The 15917-nt window shown below is 37.5% G+C and overlaps 1 protein-coding gene across 1 annotated transcript in view; it reads right to left on the reverse strand.

Moving 5' to 3' along the window:
• LOC134844652 (glutamate receptor ionotropic, kainate 4-like) overlaps window positions 1-15585 on the reverse strand; it is a 39969-nt gene extending 24384 nt beyond the window's left edge. The window contains exons 1-2 of the mRNA XM_063861449.1: window positions 15320-15585; window positions 11817-11937 (exon numbers count right to left, since the gene is read on the reverse strand). Coding sequence (XP_063717519.1) covers window positions 11817-11937; window positions 15320-15495 — 297 coding nt within the window. The 5' untranslated portion in view covers window positions 15496-15585. The remainder of the gene's footprint in view (window positions 1-11816; window positions 11938-15319) is intronic.
• Window positions 15586-15917: the final 332 nt, after the last annotated feature.

Here is a 15917-nt window from a genome sequence, read left to right on the forward strand (position 1 = left end):
ATGTAAGTCCCGTGTATGCCCATCGGTCGATTCCTCTTTATCGTCTCGATCAGATCCCACAGCACCTTGTCTTCTCTAGTCATGATCTGAAGCAATTTCTTCGAACAGTGGTTCTCTGGGCGAATTGGGGAATTCGGCAAATTCAGATCGGCCTTATATCTTCTTAAGAGATCTGCGTGGTCGGGTGGAAGTCTGTCGTCTCTGAATTTGAGAGCAATTTTATGTTCTTCGGGGATAATCAAAAGGGGTTCGTTCACTTTGTCCATTGGGAGTTCTTGTTTTTTCTTGTTAGGTGGTATGAGGTGTCTGTTTAGAAGTAAAAAATGTAAGAGGACTTTGTCCGAAAAAGTAATACTTTTAAAATTAAATTTTGAATTATCGACTGGTTGACAATTTGTAGTACAATTTTCTGTCCAAGAATGATTGTTGTGGCAAATTTTTATCGACTGAGCGATACAAGATATGATAGCAGCAATAATCTTGAGATTGAGTAAAGCTAACGAGCTATTCAGCTGATTCTGACCAATCACGTCGCTTGAATTTTCGTTTCCCAATGGGATTGTATTAACTCGTGAATTAGTATTTACAGCGACCGTTGGTCTATCTACAGAATTTACAGTAAGTAATTTAGAATCTATTTTATTCGATAAAATGTTCTGAATTCTGTCGATTGAAGCGACTACAAATTCATCGTCATAATGTGAAATTGGAAGGGCTTTGCCCGAAGGAAGTCTAGATAAAAGGTCAGTAAAGCCCATGTCCTTTCCTGGTAAATGAGAAATTTTAAAATTGAAAGGTAAGAGTCTGTTTACCCAGCGGGTCAATCGACTGTGCATCGTTTTATTGCCATGATTTGCCGAAAGTGCTGATAGTAATGCTTTATGGTCAGTGACTATTTGGAATTCTGTTCCGTACAGGTAGTTTCTGAAATGTTCTGCAGCCCATACGACTCCCAGCAACTCTAGTTCGTTGGTAGAATATTTCATTTCATGGTTGTTTAAAAATCTGGATGCAAATGCGATTGTTTTCCATTGGTCGTCCTGTAATTGTTCTAGGGTAGCCCCTAGTCCGCTATGTGAAGCGTCCGTTTTTAGTCTTGTCTTCTCTTTTATATCAAAGTGGCTGTTTTCTGCGATTTTTACAATTTCCGTTTTTAACTTCTCAAACGCTATTGAATGGCTGATATCCCATTTGTACAGCGATTTTTTGTTTAGAAGAGGTCGAAGAGGGGAGCTTAACGTGGATAAATTAGGGACGAATTTTACATATTGGTTTATTGAGCCGAAAAATGAGCGAAGTTCAGAAATATTCTTCGGGGTTGGCAAATTTTTTATTGCGTCGGCTTTACCGACCAACGGTCGTACTCCATTGCCTGAGATCTTGAAGCCAAGCCATTCGATGTCAGATTTAAAAAATGCGCATTTACCCCATTTCACTGCCATGTTGTTCTTATCTTGATAAAATTTTGTGCACTATTGCTTTATGTTCTTCCAGCGATCCATGCGAGGCTACCAGGATGTCGTCTATGTAACAATTTGTAAACGGGATATTTTTCAACATTGAGTCCATGACCCGTTGGAATTCATTGGGCATGTCTCCTAATCCGTAAAATCCCGTTAGAAACCGATACGTTCCTGTCGTTTCGCCGCCTACTATGCTAAAATTGCACTGTTTACTGGTTTGATTGCAAAGTTGAAGTTGGCTATATGCGTTTTTCAGGTCTAAGTTACTAAACCACACTCGCCCGTTGGGTTTTTCTGAAATTTGGAGTGCCACGTTATCTATCAGTTCATGGATATTCGGCATTTGATACTTATTTTTAAAAATTTGATCATTTAAAAGCTTGGAATCCAGTGCCAGCTTTATTGAAGTATCCTTTTTCTGAGTGATTACAATTGGACTGATGAAGCAATCTTCGTCGCATTTCTGTAATTTTATTATGTGACCTTCTTTTTCCATTCTTTTTAATTCATCGTTCACTGCCGCGAGTAAATGGAGTGGTACTCTTCTCCCTTTGGACTGTATTGGTTTAAAAGGTGTGTGAAAATGGGTTACCTTCCGATCGTTAGGTATTTTCCCCACTCTAGTGAATAAGTTCTTAAACTCATTAAAAATGTTGTCTGATAAAGAAGGTAAGTTTTTGTACTCACTCTCAAGTGTGGGTTGATTGACCATACAGATTGGTTGTGGGCATTTCCTCTGCGAAATTTCTATGCCCAGTTTGGGTAAATTGTCGTTCCCCAATATGTTACGCTCGTGTCCGCCGGTTATGAAGAATGGAGTTTCTTCGCTGATCCACCCATTGGACTGTGTTCTGACAATTATTTTTCCCAAGATATTGATCGTATCGTTGGTGAATCCGCAGTATAGGTCTTTTATTCTTTTCTCCACTGGGTGTATCTTGAGGTTTGGGTATCTTAATTTAATTTCATGTAGAATATTCTGTTTAAAAAGCTTACGGGACTTGCTGAATCTACCGGTATGTTCATATTTACAATCATGTCCCAGCCAATGCCTAGGTTCAGGAGTTTCTTTGTTTCAAGACCATTATTGTCGTAAATAGTTCTGACACTCAACACCGAGAAGTCGTCATCGTCACTCTGTCGGTACTCATTCCACGCATTTATCACGTCGCATGATTCTTTTTCTTCCATCCACTAGTTTTCCGGAGGTGTGTATGTACAATTCTCAGTATTTACGAAATTATTTGATACATTATTTACAGTTGGTCTCTTATTGCGTGATTTACATAATTTGGCTAAGTGTTCCTTATAGTTGCAATTTTTACAGGTTATTTCCTTCGCTGGGCAAACGCTTAAGTGCCCTTTCGTAAATGTATTTCCGCATTTCATGGATGAGTTACTCCTTTCGATGTTTAAGCTTGGTTCTTTTTTGATATGATTGTGGTTACTAAAAGATTTAAAAGTTGTCCCGTTGGTCGATGACCGTGACATATTTGTCAGTTTCTGGTGGTTAAAATATCCTTTTTCATCAATTAGGGCTTGATTAAGTGCTTCCGACGGGCTTATGGTAGCTGAAAGTAGCTTCCTCTGGGTGTCTGTGTTCTTCATATTGCAAATGAAGATATCCCTTATCCATTCTGCCTCGTCGGATTCCTTGATGTTGCACGTGCTGGCTAGGTCCGTCAGTGCTCCCCAGAATTGTTCGTACGACTCACGATCTTTTTGTTTACGATTTAGAAGTTTATATCTTTCGAACGTAGTATTCGGCGGTTTGTTAAATGATGCGTCTAGTAGAGTCCAGAACTCAGAGAACGATATTGCTAGAATCTTGACTCTCGGGTTCTTTTGTGTATAAACTCTTTTTCCTTCGCTCCCTAGGGCTAAAAAAAAATTGATCGCAGTTTCTTGTCCGCCTCCGTTCGTCTCATTCCATTAAATTTTCTTTTCTCTTCGTTGATCCGTTTCTCTTCTGCGGATTCGTACTGTTTCATTGTGCTTTTGTTCCTGCTCTCTCTGTTGGCTTTTTCCGCGTCCGACTCGCTGCCTGTCGCCTGTTCCAAAATTGGAATTTGCGTCTCCGGTATCTCTGGTCCATGTAGGCTCTCTAAATCCAGATTTTCTTTCGCAATGATCGCCAATTGGAATTGGTCGCTCCATTGGGTCCAGGCATGCGGTGGCTCTAGGGTGTGATTAGGCCAAAAGGGGGGAATTCCACGCACGTTCGAATCATTTGACTGCACCATAATAAACTATTCTAATTCTAAGTGTCTATGTACAAGGTATGTACATAAGCTTAAGTGTTAAAACGATAAAAGGAAGTAGTTGAATTAAGACGATAAAAAGGACAACTGAATTTCCGTTCATATCGACCGATGGTCGTAACTAAACTGGTATTAATTAAAATACCGAAGGTCATTATAACAAACTAAAAACAACAGTTCCTCAGCAGCCTAAAGTAAGTGCTAAAAATTTAAAAATAAATAATTAGAAAAGCATAAAAACAAAAAGTTTGTAAAATTTTTCATAATACTGGCTAGTTTCTTCAGTATTTTGTTGTCAGTATCTTTGCAAATTAGGTCGCAAACTGTCATCCGGCCTGGATTGTTAAACTCAGTACATATATGTTATTCATGATATTCGTCTTCATGTTAATCTTATCGTACTAGATACTTTGTTATTTGGTCGGTTGAACTTGATAGACTTCAGACATGAGCTGTTTTTGAGCTGGCTGTAGCTCAGTTGCCAATAAGTTTTGTCTTTCAACTAGTTGTTTTTATATCGCTTCGGTTAGAACTCTTCGTTTATCAATCCATTCGAAGTCAATAAAAAAGATACTTATACACAGAGGTATGACATGGCGCAGCCAGCAGGATACTCAAAAAACTCGTTGAACAATAACCCGTTTTGGGAGAAGGCGTCAGCTGAACCGCCATTAGAGTGGTCTCAATGGGCAGCAATACTAGAGATTGCAGTATTCGCAAAGGACGGAATTGAGGTATGAAACCTGCTAAGAGTTAAACCACCACTAATTGAACCTTCAGAACCTAATTACGAGGTCGAAATAACGGGCAAGACGGAAGCAAAGAGAAAGAATCGGGATGTTCAAAATCAGGAAAAACGAGTCGGTTGGTGAAACCACGTTGTAAAAGCTCGGGAGAAAGGAGTACTATGCAATTCATTCCGTTGAGATGGAGCAGATGCAAAAGTGCGCAGTTATTTTTTTCTATGCTTAGGAGCCGAAGGCAAACGACAGGTCCAGCAGAAGAGAGCAAGCTTGGACTTAAGCGCCGTTATTACAAAAAACCTTATGACAACACTAGAGGACATTTTCGTCAAGACCAGAATTGTAGCTTTTGAACGATAAAATTTCATTTGTTGAAAACAAAAGAAAACAGAGAGTCTTGAACAATTTCACGCGGATTCAGTAGAACTAGCTTCCAGAGATAATTGCGGTGATCGTGAAGACACACATGCACAATGAGAAAATTGCAGAAAAATTATTGGCACAAATACGAAGTCCACAAGATGCATATGAATATGCAATACCTCGGAAAAACGGTCTTGAATACAGTCGCAAAATGGAAATAAACCCTTTCGTAGGGCAACCAGCAACGATAAAACTAAAACCAGTACATTACATAAACGTACGTGGCCGTTATAACTAAACTAGCAATCAAAGCTCACAAAGAGGCTGGGTTAGATTCCGCGGTCGACCGCATCCGCGTGGAACACAAAATACAAAAGGACAGCAACAGCAAAAACGGAACACAATTTCAGTACTCAAAAACAATGTTACAAATGTGGCAACCAATACGGTCAAAAACGCCTACAATCCTGTCCGGCAAAGGATAAAATTTGTTCAAACAAATTTGTTCACATTTTGCTAAAGTTTGTCGATCCGCTAATGTTAACTACTTGGGAGATCGAGATGAAGAACAACAAGAAGAAAATGTCCTAGAAACCGAAAGCAATCCCGTGGCATTTGCTGATTTTACATCAAACAGTGGCTGGGACGATTATCAATTCGATAAATTTTCAGTCATGGCAATTGCTGAAGCATTTGAAATTAAGAGCACAACTAACTTGTCCGGAGATGACTTAAGCGGTCACATCGTTAAATTGAAAACAAATACAGAGGAGTTATTTGCTATTGCCTACTCTGGAAGTCCAATGTCATTTTTGAATGAAAAAACCGCGCGGATTCTGTAAACAGAAGGATAAGTCAGCTCTATTCAAATATAACCCACCAGAGGACACCGCCAGAAACTTAGCGTGCTACAATGGCGACACAGTAACTCCGAAAGGATGGTTAATGATAACGGTCGAATCAGGGGCTGGAAAATACAAGCAGCCCCATTCATCATCGTTGATGATCAAAAAGCGAACATCATAGGAAGAAACATACTACCGCGAATAGGAATTAAACTAATTCAAGAAAAACAGTAACAAAACGTTTTGAATATACGCGAATCAGAAGAATCAAACTCAGAAACTAAACAATGGGTCAGAGATAACTTCCAGCAACTATGTTTGCGCATGGAGAAATCAAAAAATCACGTCATGAGAACCCAATTTAGCAAAGTCGAAAACCCAATTCAACAAAATGGTCGACGTATCCCGGTGCAACTACAAGAACGGGTTGAAGATGAATTAATTAAACTGATGGACCAAAAGCATAATACCAAATTAGATAAGTGCTCAGATCGACAATTCATTAGCCCAATCGTAATAACCGTCAACAAGGACCAAAAGATTTAACTAGCGTTAGATTCCGAGAAAAGAAATAAATTCATTCATAAAAACAAATACCAAATGCCCGGATAGATTTGCTGTTTGACAAAACCGCACAGGTAGTCAAATCGGACAAGTCAAAACAAACGCTATTTTCACCACTCGATTTACGGTATGCATACTCGCAAAACTCTTTGGACAAATCAACCAGAGAACAATGTAACTCCAACCTTATTGGCGGCAACGCCACCGGGACATACCAATTCCAAACAGGATTTTATGGCCTCAAAAATATGCCAGCTGAATTTCAGAAGGCAATCGATCTAACTCTTACTAACTGTACAAACACTTACGCGTATCTGGATGACATATTGATAGTAACGAAAGGATCTATTGAGTTCCACCGACAAAAACTACAAGCAAGCTTGACAAATTTAAACGAAGACAGTCTTGCAATATCATTGCATAAATGTAAATTCGCATGAAAACAAGTTGAGTGGTTAGGGTATACCATCAAGAGTGAGGGAACAAAACCACTCATAAAAAAACGAATGCTATTGAAAAAATATCGCCACCAAAACCTTTTGAACAATTAAAAAATTTTATGGCTCCATACACCATCTCACACGGTATATACCGTAAAATAAGAACAAACAGCAGCTGCTTTACGACCATTGTTAAATAAATACAGAAAAAAATAAACCGATTGATTGGAAATCAGAACACAATACAGTTTTGAATAAAATGTTTAAGTTAGTCTCTGAAATAACACAAACCAAACACTTTGATCAACACCTAGACACTCGTATTGTATGTGACGCGTCTACTGCAAGGTTTTGTGTGTCATTGGAAGAAAAATTTTCGGAGGGATGGGTAGCCATAGCCTGTGCGACACGTTTCCTAAATTCACTTGAGAAAAAAGATTCCGTAAATGAACTAGAATTACTTGGGGTAGTTTGGGCCATTGAACATATAAATACTATACTTTTGGAAAACACTTTACCGTCATTACAGACCATCAAGCTTTGATAAGCGCTTTAAACGCGAAGGAGGGATCAAAAACTAGTCAGAGTAGGCTAACGCGCTTGTCCAGGATTGACCGTCTACTCCCATTTCACTTTGACTTTAAACATCTGGCGAAGAAAAATGCTTTAATAGACTATATGTCTCGAATTCCAATTGGAAAGTTAATACCCTCAAGCGAGTATGATGAGGAATTTGTTGTAGCATCATTTAATGCATTCATAAACAACCTCGAGTTCATTGACAATGTCACGGGGACGCAAAAGAGTCGGCATCGCAGCGGCAAGGCTCGTCAGACCGGGAGGAAAGTCTACCAGACCCGAGGTGGCATAAGCAACCCCCAACAGAAGGAAAGAAAACAACAACAACTGCATGAACAACAACGCCGGACCACTGATCTACTACGGTACAAGTAGTTCAAGATGCGAGGGAACTACTTTCTTCAAAATTGAAACAGGAAACAATTTTTCCAAAAAATGTGTTTGGGGACGACTCAACATCAACAAAAACAACTGTTACCAGTAAACAAAAAGAAGATAAAAAAATGAAGACGACACGCGCCGCCCAAACGGAAACGAACAATTCAGCAATGGTCACTCAAACAGACTTCGCCACAAACAACGACGACGATACAAGAGAATTTTGCGTCAGCCGCGTGGACCCTGACACATGCATTCAAGAGGGAAAGGCACACAATTAGGAACCACCAACGATGACACACAACCCCACACAACTCGAGGCCAGCCATAACCTTGCCAAGGAAGGACTGATCGCGAAAATCGAGAAAGGAATGAATACAACAGAATCGGAGGAAAACACACCGTTATTTCGGCGGAAACTACAACGAATACTGGGCGTACCATTTAATACCGCTGCCACAAAGAAGGACAGAAACCTAATAAATTTTGTCAAGAAAACAGACTGGGAAGCTATCAAAACCTCACACAGACAATACTGGCATAACATTCGGAATCGACTTCACGTCCGAGAGAACTGTCTACTAATTGACGAAAGCATCGTGTTACCCACTCAATTACGGCAAACAAAACTCGATAACCTCCACATGAACCATCCAGGTTCGGCAGCCATGTTGGATCTGTGCCAACATGTCTGTTTGCCGCAACTTCATCGATCAATCGTTCAGATGGCTCAGAATTGCAAACACTCACTGGAGCAAGGTACAAATTTCAAACCAATTATAGGGAAAAAACATACGTTCCAGTTGGAACCGGTTGTAGAACCTAACGAGGAAGTACAATTAGACTTCGCCGGGCCCCTCCCTGATGAGTTAAATAAGGACGCGTACATTTTGGTTGCGATAGATAAGTGATCAAAACTTCGCACTACGAAGGTTGTGTCGAACACAACAGTGGACGTTACCAGTAATTTTATCCAAAGATATATCTCCAACAATGAGATACCACGAAGACTAAGTTGCGATCAGGCGCAAACCTTTAGAGCTAAGAAATTTCAGCTATATTGCAGTACAAACAACATAAAACTACTTTTCGCTCCGGTAGACGATCATAGTGCAATAGGGGTGGTAGAAAGAATGATCCAAACATTAAAACATAGGCTAGCCGTAATGAAAACAGAGCAAACGATTTGGCAGAAATTATGAAAACTTTACGGATGCGTCACATGAAAACATGGCATCACAAAATATTCAACTTTTGAGCTTGTATAGGTAGAAAGCCAAACACACCTCTTTCAAACGTAGCCACTAATTGTTCACCAGACAATTTAAATTGGGAGAGTGCAAAACCTGCATGTTTAGATAGAAAGAATTTTACGGAGCCGCCACTATCAGCGGTAATAATGCATGATCTTCGACGATGGTCAGAAAATGAAGTTTCCAACAAAAGCCGCAAGCCAAAAGCCAAGTCACCAACACTACCGAAGATCCTTGAGAAAGCATCTTAATCTACCCAGCAAGTCACAGGTGCTAAAACTAAGAAAACCATAGAAATAATCAGATATAAATTAAACGTAAGATACAAAGGGGTACAGCCGACACTAGGCAAAAATACGAAAAAAACGTATAGACCAGGTGGCGCGAAAAACAATTCGATTAGCAACAAAGGTAAAAGATCCCAAAACTTTCAAGCAAAAGTACAAAACTCTAGACGTGAAAATCCACCACACACAGCTTGGGTTCAAACTCGCCACACACAGCATGGGTTAAGAAGCTTGGAAAACAAAAGCAAGATTAATAAGAAACAGCGGAGTCGCATTTGTTCCCAATCCTTTAGTATACGGACCATGCAGGCCTTCTCGGCTAAGTGATTGTGTTGCGTACAAACTCTCAGGGAGATCAGGACCTTGTCTACGTTTTTTAGACATTGAGACTCCTAATGCCCCACAAAGGGACGGGGCTACTAAAGAAATTGACCAAGCAGGAAAAAGCGGCAGGGACCAGGGCAACCAGAACAGCTCAGCTAAAAGGAAGGCAAAACTGAAGGGGAAAAGAACAGGCGGGCGTCCGACTCAAAAGCTGCAACCAACACGTAAGATGAGTCTGCAAACGGAAGAAAACACTGAGATGTCACAATTCTACAATTCATCCACTACATCAGAGGATATAGAACCGTCACCTAAGAGGCTCAATCGAAAACGCACGCCACCCGCAAACGCTGCCATGCCAAAAAGAAAAACAACACGAAATTGCCAATTAACTCTAACAAACGAACTGGGAAACCCAATCCAAGTTAACACGATAAACGACGCCAACCACGAAACAAAGACATCACTGCATTTCGAAAATAACTCCTCATCAGACAAACCGGAAACAGAAAATAAGCCAAGCCTGAAGCCGTTCCTTTAAGAAATGGGTTTCAGAGAAAAAATTCCGGAGTACGAGGCCTGCGTTAAATTTCTCGAAGCCATTAGCCCTAAAATCAAAAACAGGTCGAAATTGTTGATTTGACGTCGCCAAATGAAAGCGCAAATGACATGAACGATAAAAAAAATTATTCGTGGAAGAAAAACTTGTAACGGGAGAAGCTACGAAGGAAAATAAGGACGAAGAAATGCACGAAGACGAAGAACACAAAAAGAACATGGAGGACGATAACAATAACGAGACAGAAAAAAAACCAAACGGAAAACTGAACACAAAAGAACGCAGGAGTAGTCGAGAGTTCCACAGGGACTACAAAACTCAAATAAAAAACAATTTACTTTTAAATTCCCTGTTAAGGGGGAATGTCTTCCGGCCTGAATTGATTAACTCAGTACATATATGTTATTCATGTTATTTATCTTTATGTTAATCTTACCGTAGTAGATACCTTGTTATTAGGTCGGTTGACCTTGATAGACTCCAGACATGAACTGTTCTTGAGCTGTAGCTCAGTTGCCAATAATTGTTGACTCTAATTTCTTACGCTGAGACGGACGGCTAAAAAACTATCATCTTCCTTCAACTTTTTCTTCTTCTTAAAAAATAAATCTTAAATTCTCTTTGAGTAAATTTTCACATTAAGTAGAGTCACTCAAAACAAAGTTAAATAAATAAACTCCTTAAGTCAAATTTAACGGACCGAAAGGAAGGCAAATTGCCACCACCCCAGCATCGGACAAAACCCTAACTGACAGTGAGGCTTAGACAGTGTACCTTTTCCCAGCAAGAATTGGAACACAACTTCTCTGCACCTTCTCTCCGCTACTTTCCAACGAATTTTGTAGGAAATAAAACGCAATAAATTGATAAAGTAAACAGCCCCTCCTATTGGTAAAAAATAACAAAAGATGAGCAGTTGTGCATAACGTTTTTCTTCTTCTATTTAATCATCCTTTTTTAATTTATCTGTTCATATAACTATCATTTAAACTCTAGGATCAGATCGACTATGATCTATGATATAATTTATCTGAGACTTGTAGTTTTAATTACTTGTTGAAACAAAGAGATGTAACAACCGATTCCAACGTTTCTTTTAGCAGAGTGCTTAGGAAATAATCGTGAAGTTATATTTCACATTCTCTCCAGTTTGGCACGGCAATCTTTATTTTTCTGGCTTTTGTGGTGTAGTTTTTTTCGTCTGGCTATTTTGACTTTCTAACGAGCCATTGTTGACGGAAGGTTTTTATATCATCGGAAGAGTATCAATGTTCTGAGCTCAAATAAAAAATCTCTAAAAACATTACAGATTTCGCCATTTTTGTCAGTTTGAGATTTTTAACGCTGTATATATCGTGAAAATAAGGCTTGGGCTTCTAATATTAACCCAGCTCAGACAGCAAATTAATTTACAGAAATCTAGTTTGTTTCAATACCAAGTTAGACGCTGATTTCATCAATTTGCTTTTTTTATAGGACGTTGTGGTAGATAATTGAAATATTGAAGAAAAAAAATTAAAGCTTGTGATTTTTTTGCGATAATTCCATCTTGCTATAAATCGAAAAAACTTTCTTGGACGTTAAAGTGCAGCCTTGAACTTGTTTCAATTTGGCTTAATTGATAGTTTTTTGTTTGTATTTTTTTGTTGTCGCAGTACGTAAAAGCCATGTCCCTCTCCGGTCGGGACTATTTTGATTTACATACGCACAGTAGACAATTATTCTTGTTTTTAATGCTGCTGTTGTTTGATGCTTACCTCCAGAAGTCTGGTGCTCGAGCAGGAAGTGAGTGAGATGAGTGTGGTGGCCCCCCACTCTGTCATCCCACACAACTCCCTCAGGGCCTGCATGGGGTTGGGGTCCGAGATGAAGGACACTCTAAACAGTCATCGAATCATTGCACAGCGGAGAAATTGTCCACGAGAAGAGACAAAAAATCCAGAGATGAGCGGTTGAATAAGTTCCGACTTTTGCGTGCTCTGTATTGCTCTGCACTCACAGTGGACAGAGAATAAACTTCGTTGAAAGGTGGTTTGGAAAAAAACGGTAATATTAGATACAGTTCGTTATTTAGCGTGTCAAATATACTTATTTTGAGGAGGGGTGGGCGGGGGTCATGAATGATGCTTCGCCAAAACATCACAATTTTTGTCAAAACGGCCTTTTTCTCTAAACAAATTGATTTTGTAGTTCGATCAAATTGATTTTCCGAGCTCTCTCAACGCAATAAAAAGCCCTATTTTGACCAAATTTTCAGCGCCGCAGTCAAATTTTTGAAAAAAAACAGGCCAAAAAGGCGTTTTTAGTGGCACTTTTTGAAAAAAAAATTGACCAAAAAATTGTCTTTGTCGGCGCGCGCTCCCCCCTCAATTTTAGTATTTATTGACACCGAAGGCGCCTTAAGAAAAATTTTAGGGTCCGTCATCCAAAAATGGATATCACAAAATATTACAAAGTGGGACCCTTTGTGTCGGCAGGGTATCGAATCCCTTAAAGGGGCGTCCGCATTGCCGCCTCTATTTAAATCCACCCCTGGCCATATATGATCATTCTACAGTATCGGCAGAACTCAAAAAGTTACAAACTAAAACAATTTTCACTTATTGAAAAGCGTCTAAAACTACTGTGATGCCACTGGGACACTATTATTTTCTTCCATTTTTCAGATAATTTTCAATTTTAGAAATATCAGTTTTTAACTGAACCATTTTTTATCACATTGACTGAAAGATTATGTTTTGCATTTACATTTGTGATTGGCAGCATTTATGTCAATAGGGAGCATGATAGTCCAACCAAATATTTGAACTGAAGCAACAGTGCCCAGCTACTGTACAATTAGCAACTCAGTATAGGCTAAAAAGGTTTACAATGAAATAAAAAATTGCAAGTTTTTCAAACTTTCCTGATTTCTTTTTCCCTTTGTTTGTGATTTTTCTATTTTCTACAAAACTAGAATTTAGAAGAAAAACCTCTGGTAGTTATAAAAAACTAACTGAATTTATCCAAAAACAGTAGCCTGAATGTAGAAGTGAATCAAGGCACTCCCTCATAAAGCATTAAATGGAAAACAGAAATCAATAACAAAAATCAGACCAGTCTATTTCAGCAGTGCTACATTTTTATCAACATTTTTTCTGAGCTCAAAAAACGAATGATACTGCTCTAGATCACCGTAAAACCATTCTTTTTAGTACCTAAGACGCTTAAAAATCTAACTTTAGCTAGATTAACTTCAAATGAAGTGCTTGACAACTGGCAACTAAAGATTCCAAGTTAAATTTATTGAAAAAAAAACTCAGATGCTTGAAAATATTTTTTTTATGAAATGGTATGATAAGTTTTTTTTCAATCAAAAGTTTTTTAATGAACTCAAACAAAACAAATTAGTGGCAGTTTTGATTAGATAAGAGCAACTTTGGCAAAAATTTTTTGAATAAGAAAATGTTTATCATACCATTTCATACATAAAAATTGTATGACATGCTTTTTTCCATAGAAACAACCAAAATTTGAGGTGAACATTTTTCAAATAATTGTTGGTCACAAAGTTGCTTCTGTGCTCTTATATGCATTATTACAAAAAGGTCTTTTTTGACCACAATTTTTTTTATTTGCTTAAATAAACATAAATTTGTAAAACAAAACAGGCCTCTTCTCTCAACCACCAAAATTTTCAAAGCACAAATTTTCTGGCAATAAAGAAAAAGTTACCTGTTTGGTATATAAGTCTGAGTGAACAAGTCAACATTACCCTAAATGACCAATAACATCAAATGCACTTTATCAGCGTGGTAGTTACCAGTTACACTCTGGAGATTTTCATGACAGAAAATCTTTGAATATTAAATTTCGTATGAAACACAAAAGTTCACAACAGCATTTTTTAGTATTTTCATTTGTAGATAAATGCTTGTCATACAATTTCATAGTACAAAAAACTGTTTTTGCTTATTTCAAAAAAATTTTGAATAAACTATTTAGCAAAAAGCTGGTTATTTATTTCCAAAATGAGGCAAAAAATGATTGTTACAAAGTTTCATGCTTATTTTTCTCTTTTTATACAACTCTTAAAAGCCTGATCAGCATTTTTTTCATAGGTTGAAATTGTATGATAGGCAGTTTTTGTGTACCCCGATTGCTCTGTTTTGCTCCACTGCGCACGTTCTTTTGAGTGATATGAAGCGCGGATTTAGTGTTTACCACATATATAGATTGCTTTGTTTGAAATTTAAAAAACTCTCTTTTTTAATTTTTTCCTAGTCGTTGTATTTCTTAAAGATTGAAAGTTATATACTTTTGCGAGATGTGTTTTGTTGGAAGTTCATGAAATAATTTTCCCTACAATAGTTGTAACAAAAAGTAAACAGATCCGAATTTTTAGAAAAATTTTCACTTGGTTTTTATTTTTTGAGATTCTTGAAAAATTCTTAAGATTCTCAGTCACTTTGCAATTTAATTGAAAGTTTTTTTTATCAATAGATGGCGCACAATAGTTTAAGGCCCCAACCTGATAAAAACGTTTTCATATAAATCAATTTCAAGTTTTGCTTCCTTTTTGACGTGAAGCTCTTCGAGGCTTTGTGTTGTCAATCTTTCGGTGATGACATCCTATAGTGAAGCTGTTTTCAGTACCTATATTTCATTTTGCATAAACGTTATAAAAATATTGTCGGAAAATTTTCGTACTCCTAATAAAAATGTGTTGGCGTATAAAGAAATTGATTTCTAATTCGTAAAAATCATGGACACAACAAAAAAACTGCAGCACAAAAACAGCTGCTCAGGTGAAATTGCAGCACAAAAAAAAATAAAAGGAATTGCAGCACAAAAAAATATATACTGTTAACAACAATAAGATTCTTGATTGTAAGTGCAAACTACAATTAGTTTATTGTTTGAAAATAGTAACTTTTGCAACCTCTAGTCAATGTTTATTTTTTGTCGTTTTTATCGCAGATAAATGCCAGATCAAGTCGAGTGATAAACCATATTGATTAATTTTCAGTTCTGGACGATAAAGTTCTGGATGACTTCTGGATGATAAAGGCAACTAGAAACTCAGTCAGTCTTAAAAAAACATTTAAAATGTTTAAAAGCTTTTTTAGGTATGAAAGATAATGCTGAAAAAAATTAGCGCTGTAATTAAAAAAAAACCAAGTATTATACAAATATATTAAATCTATGTTTAGAGTTTTCTGTGCTACTTGACCTGCAATTTGATAAAAATTGATCTGGGTTGCTGTCTGTTATCACAAACCTGAAGTCGATTAGAGATGAGCTGTGCTTTCGTTTCAGATAATCCAGCGAAGTATACAACTGGTCATTCTGTTCAACCCTCCCCTCGTCCAAAATGAAACCCACTTTAAGAAACACCTGAGCACTCAAACCAGCATGAACAAACGATAGCAATATGAAAATTAGTGATGACTTCATTTTTTGTTCAGATTTTATACTTCAGTGGTGGTACTTTAATGCTGATTTATTTGTTAGACGAGCTATGAAAAGCCAAATGTACGTACTGTATCAACGCATTAAATGCGCTTTTCTATTAAGTACTTGTAATGAACTTTGAAAAAATAAATTCAATTATTTATTTTTTCGAGAGACTTTGCACAGAATTCTTTAAATACAGTTTTTTTTATTGTGTGTGAAAACTTTTGTTTGAATAGTGTTTTTAGAGAATTTTCTTTAATTTAGTAATCAATGCAAATAAACTCTTACTCAGTGACCAAAAAACGGAAAAGTTTTCCCTCAAAATCTGAAAAAATGAAGGGAATAATAATGCCCATTGTTCATTGGTCAAAGCAAAGTTTTTGATGCTTAAATAAGGAGTAAAAATTGAAACAATTAAAACA

This window comes from Symsagittifera roscoffensis, chromosome 4 (assembly GCF_963678635.1).
Source record: "Symsagittifera roscoffensis chromosome 4, txSymRosc1.1, whole genome shotgun sequence".
Lineage (NCBI taxonomy): Eukaryota > Metazoa > Xenacoelomorpha > Acoela > Convolutidae > Symsagittifera > Symsagittifera roscoffensis.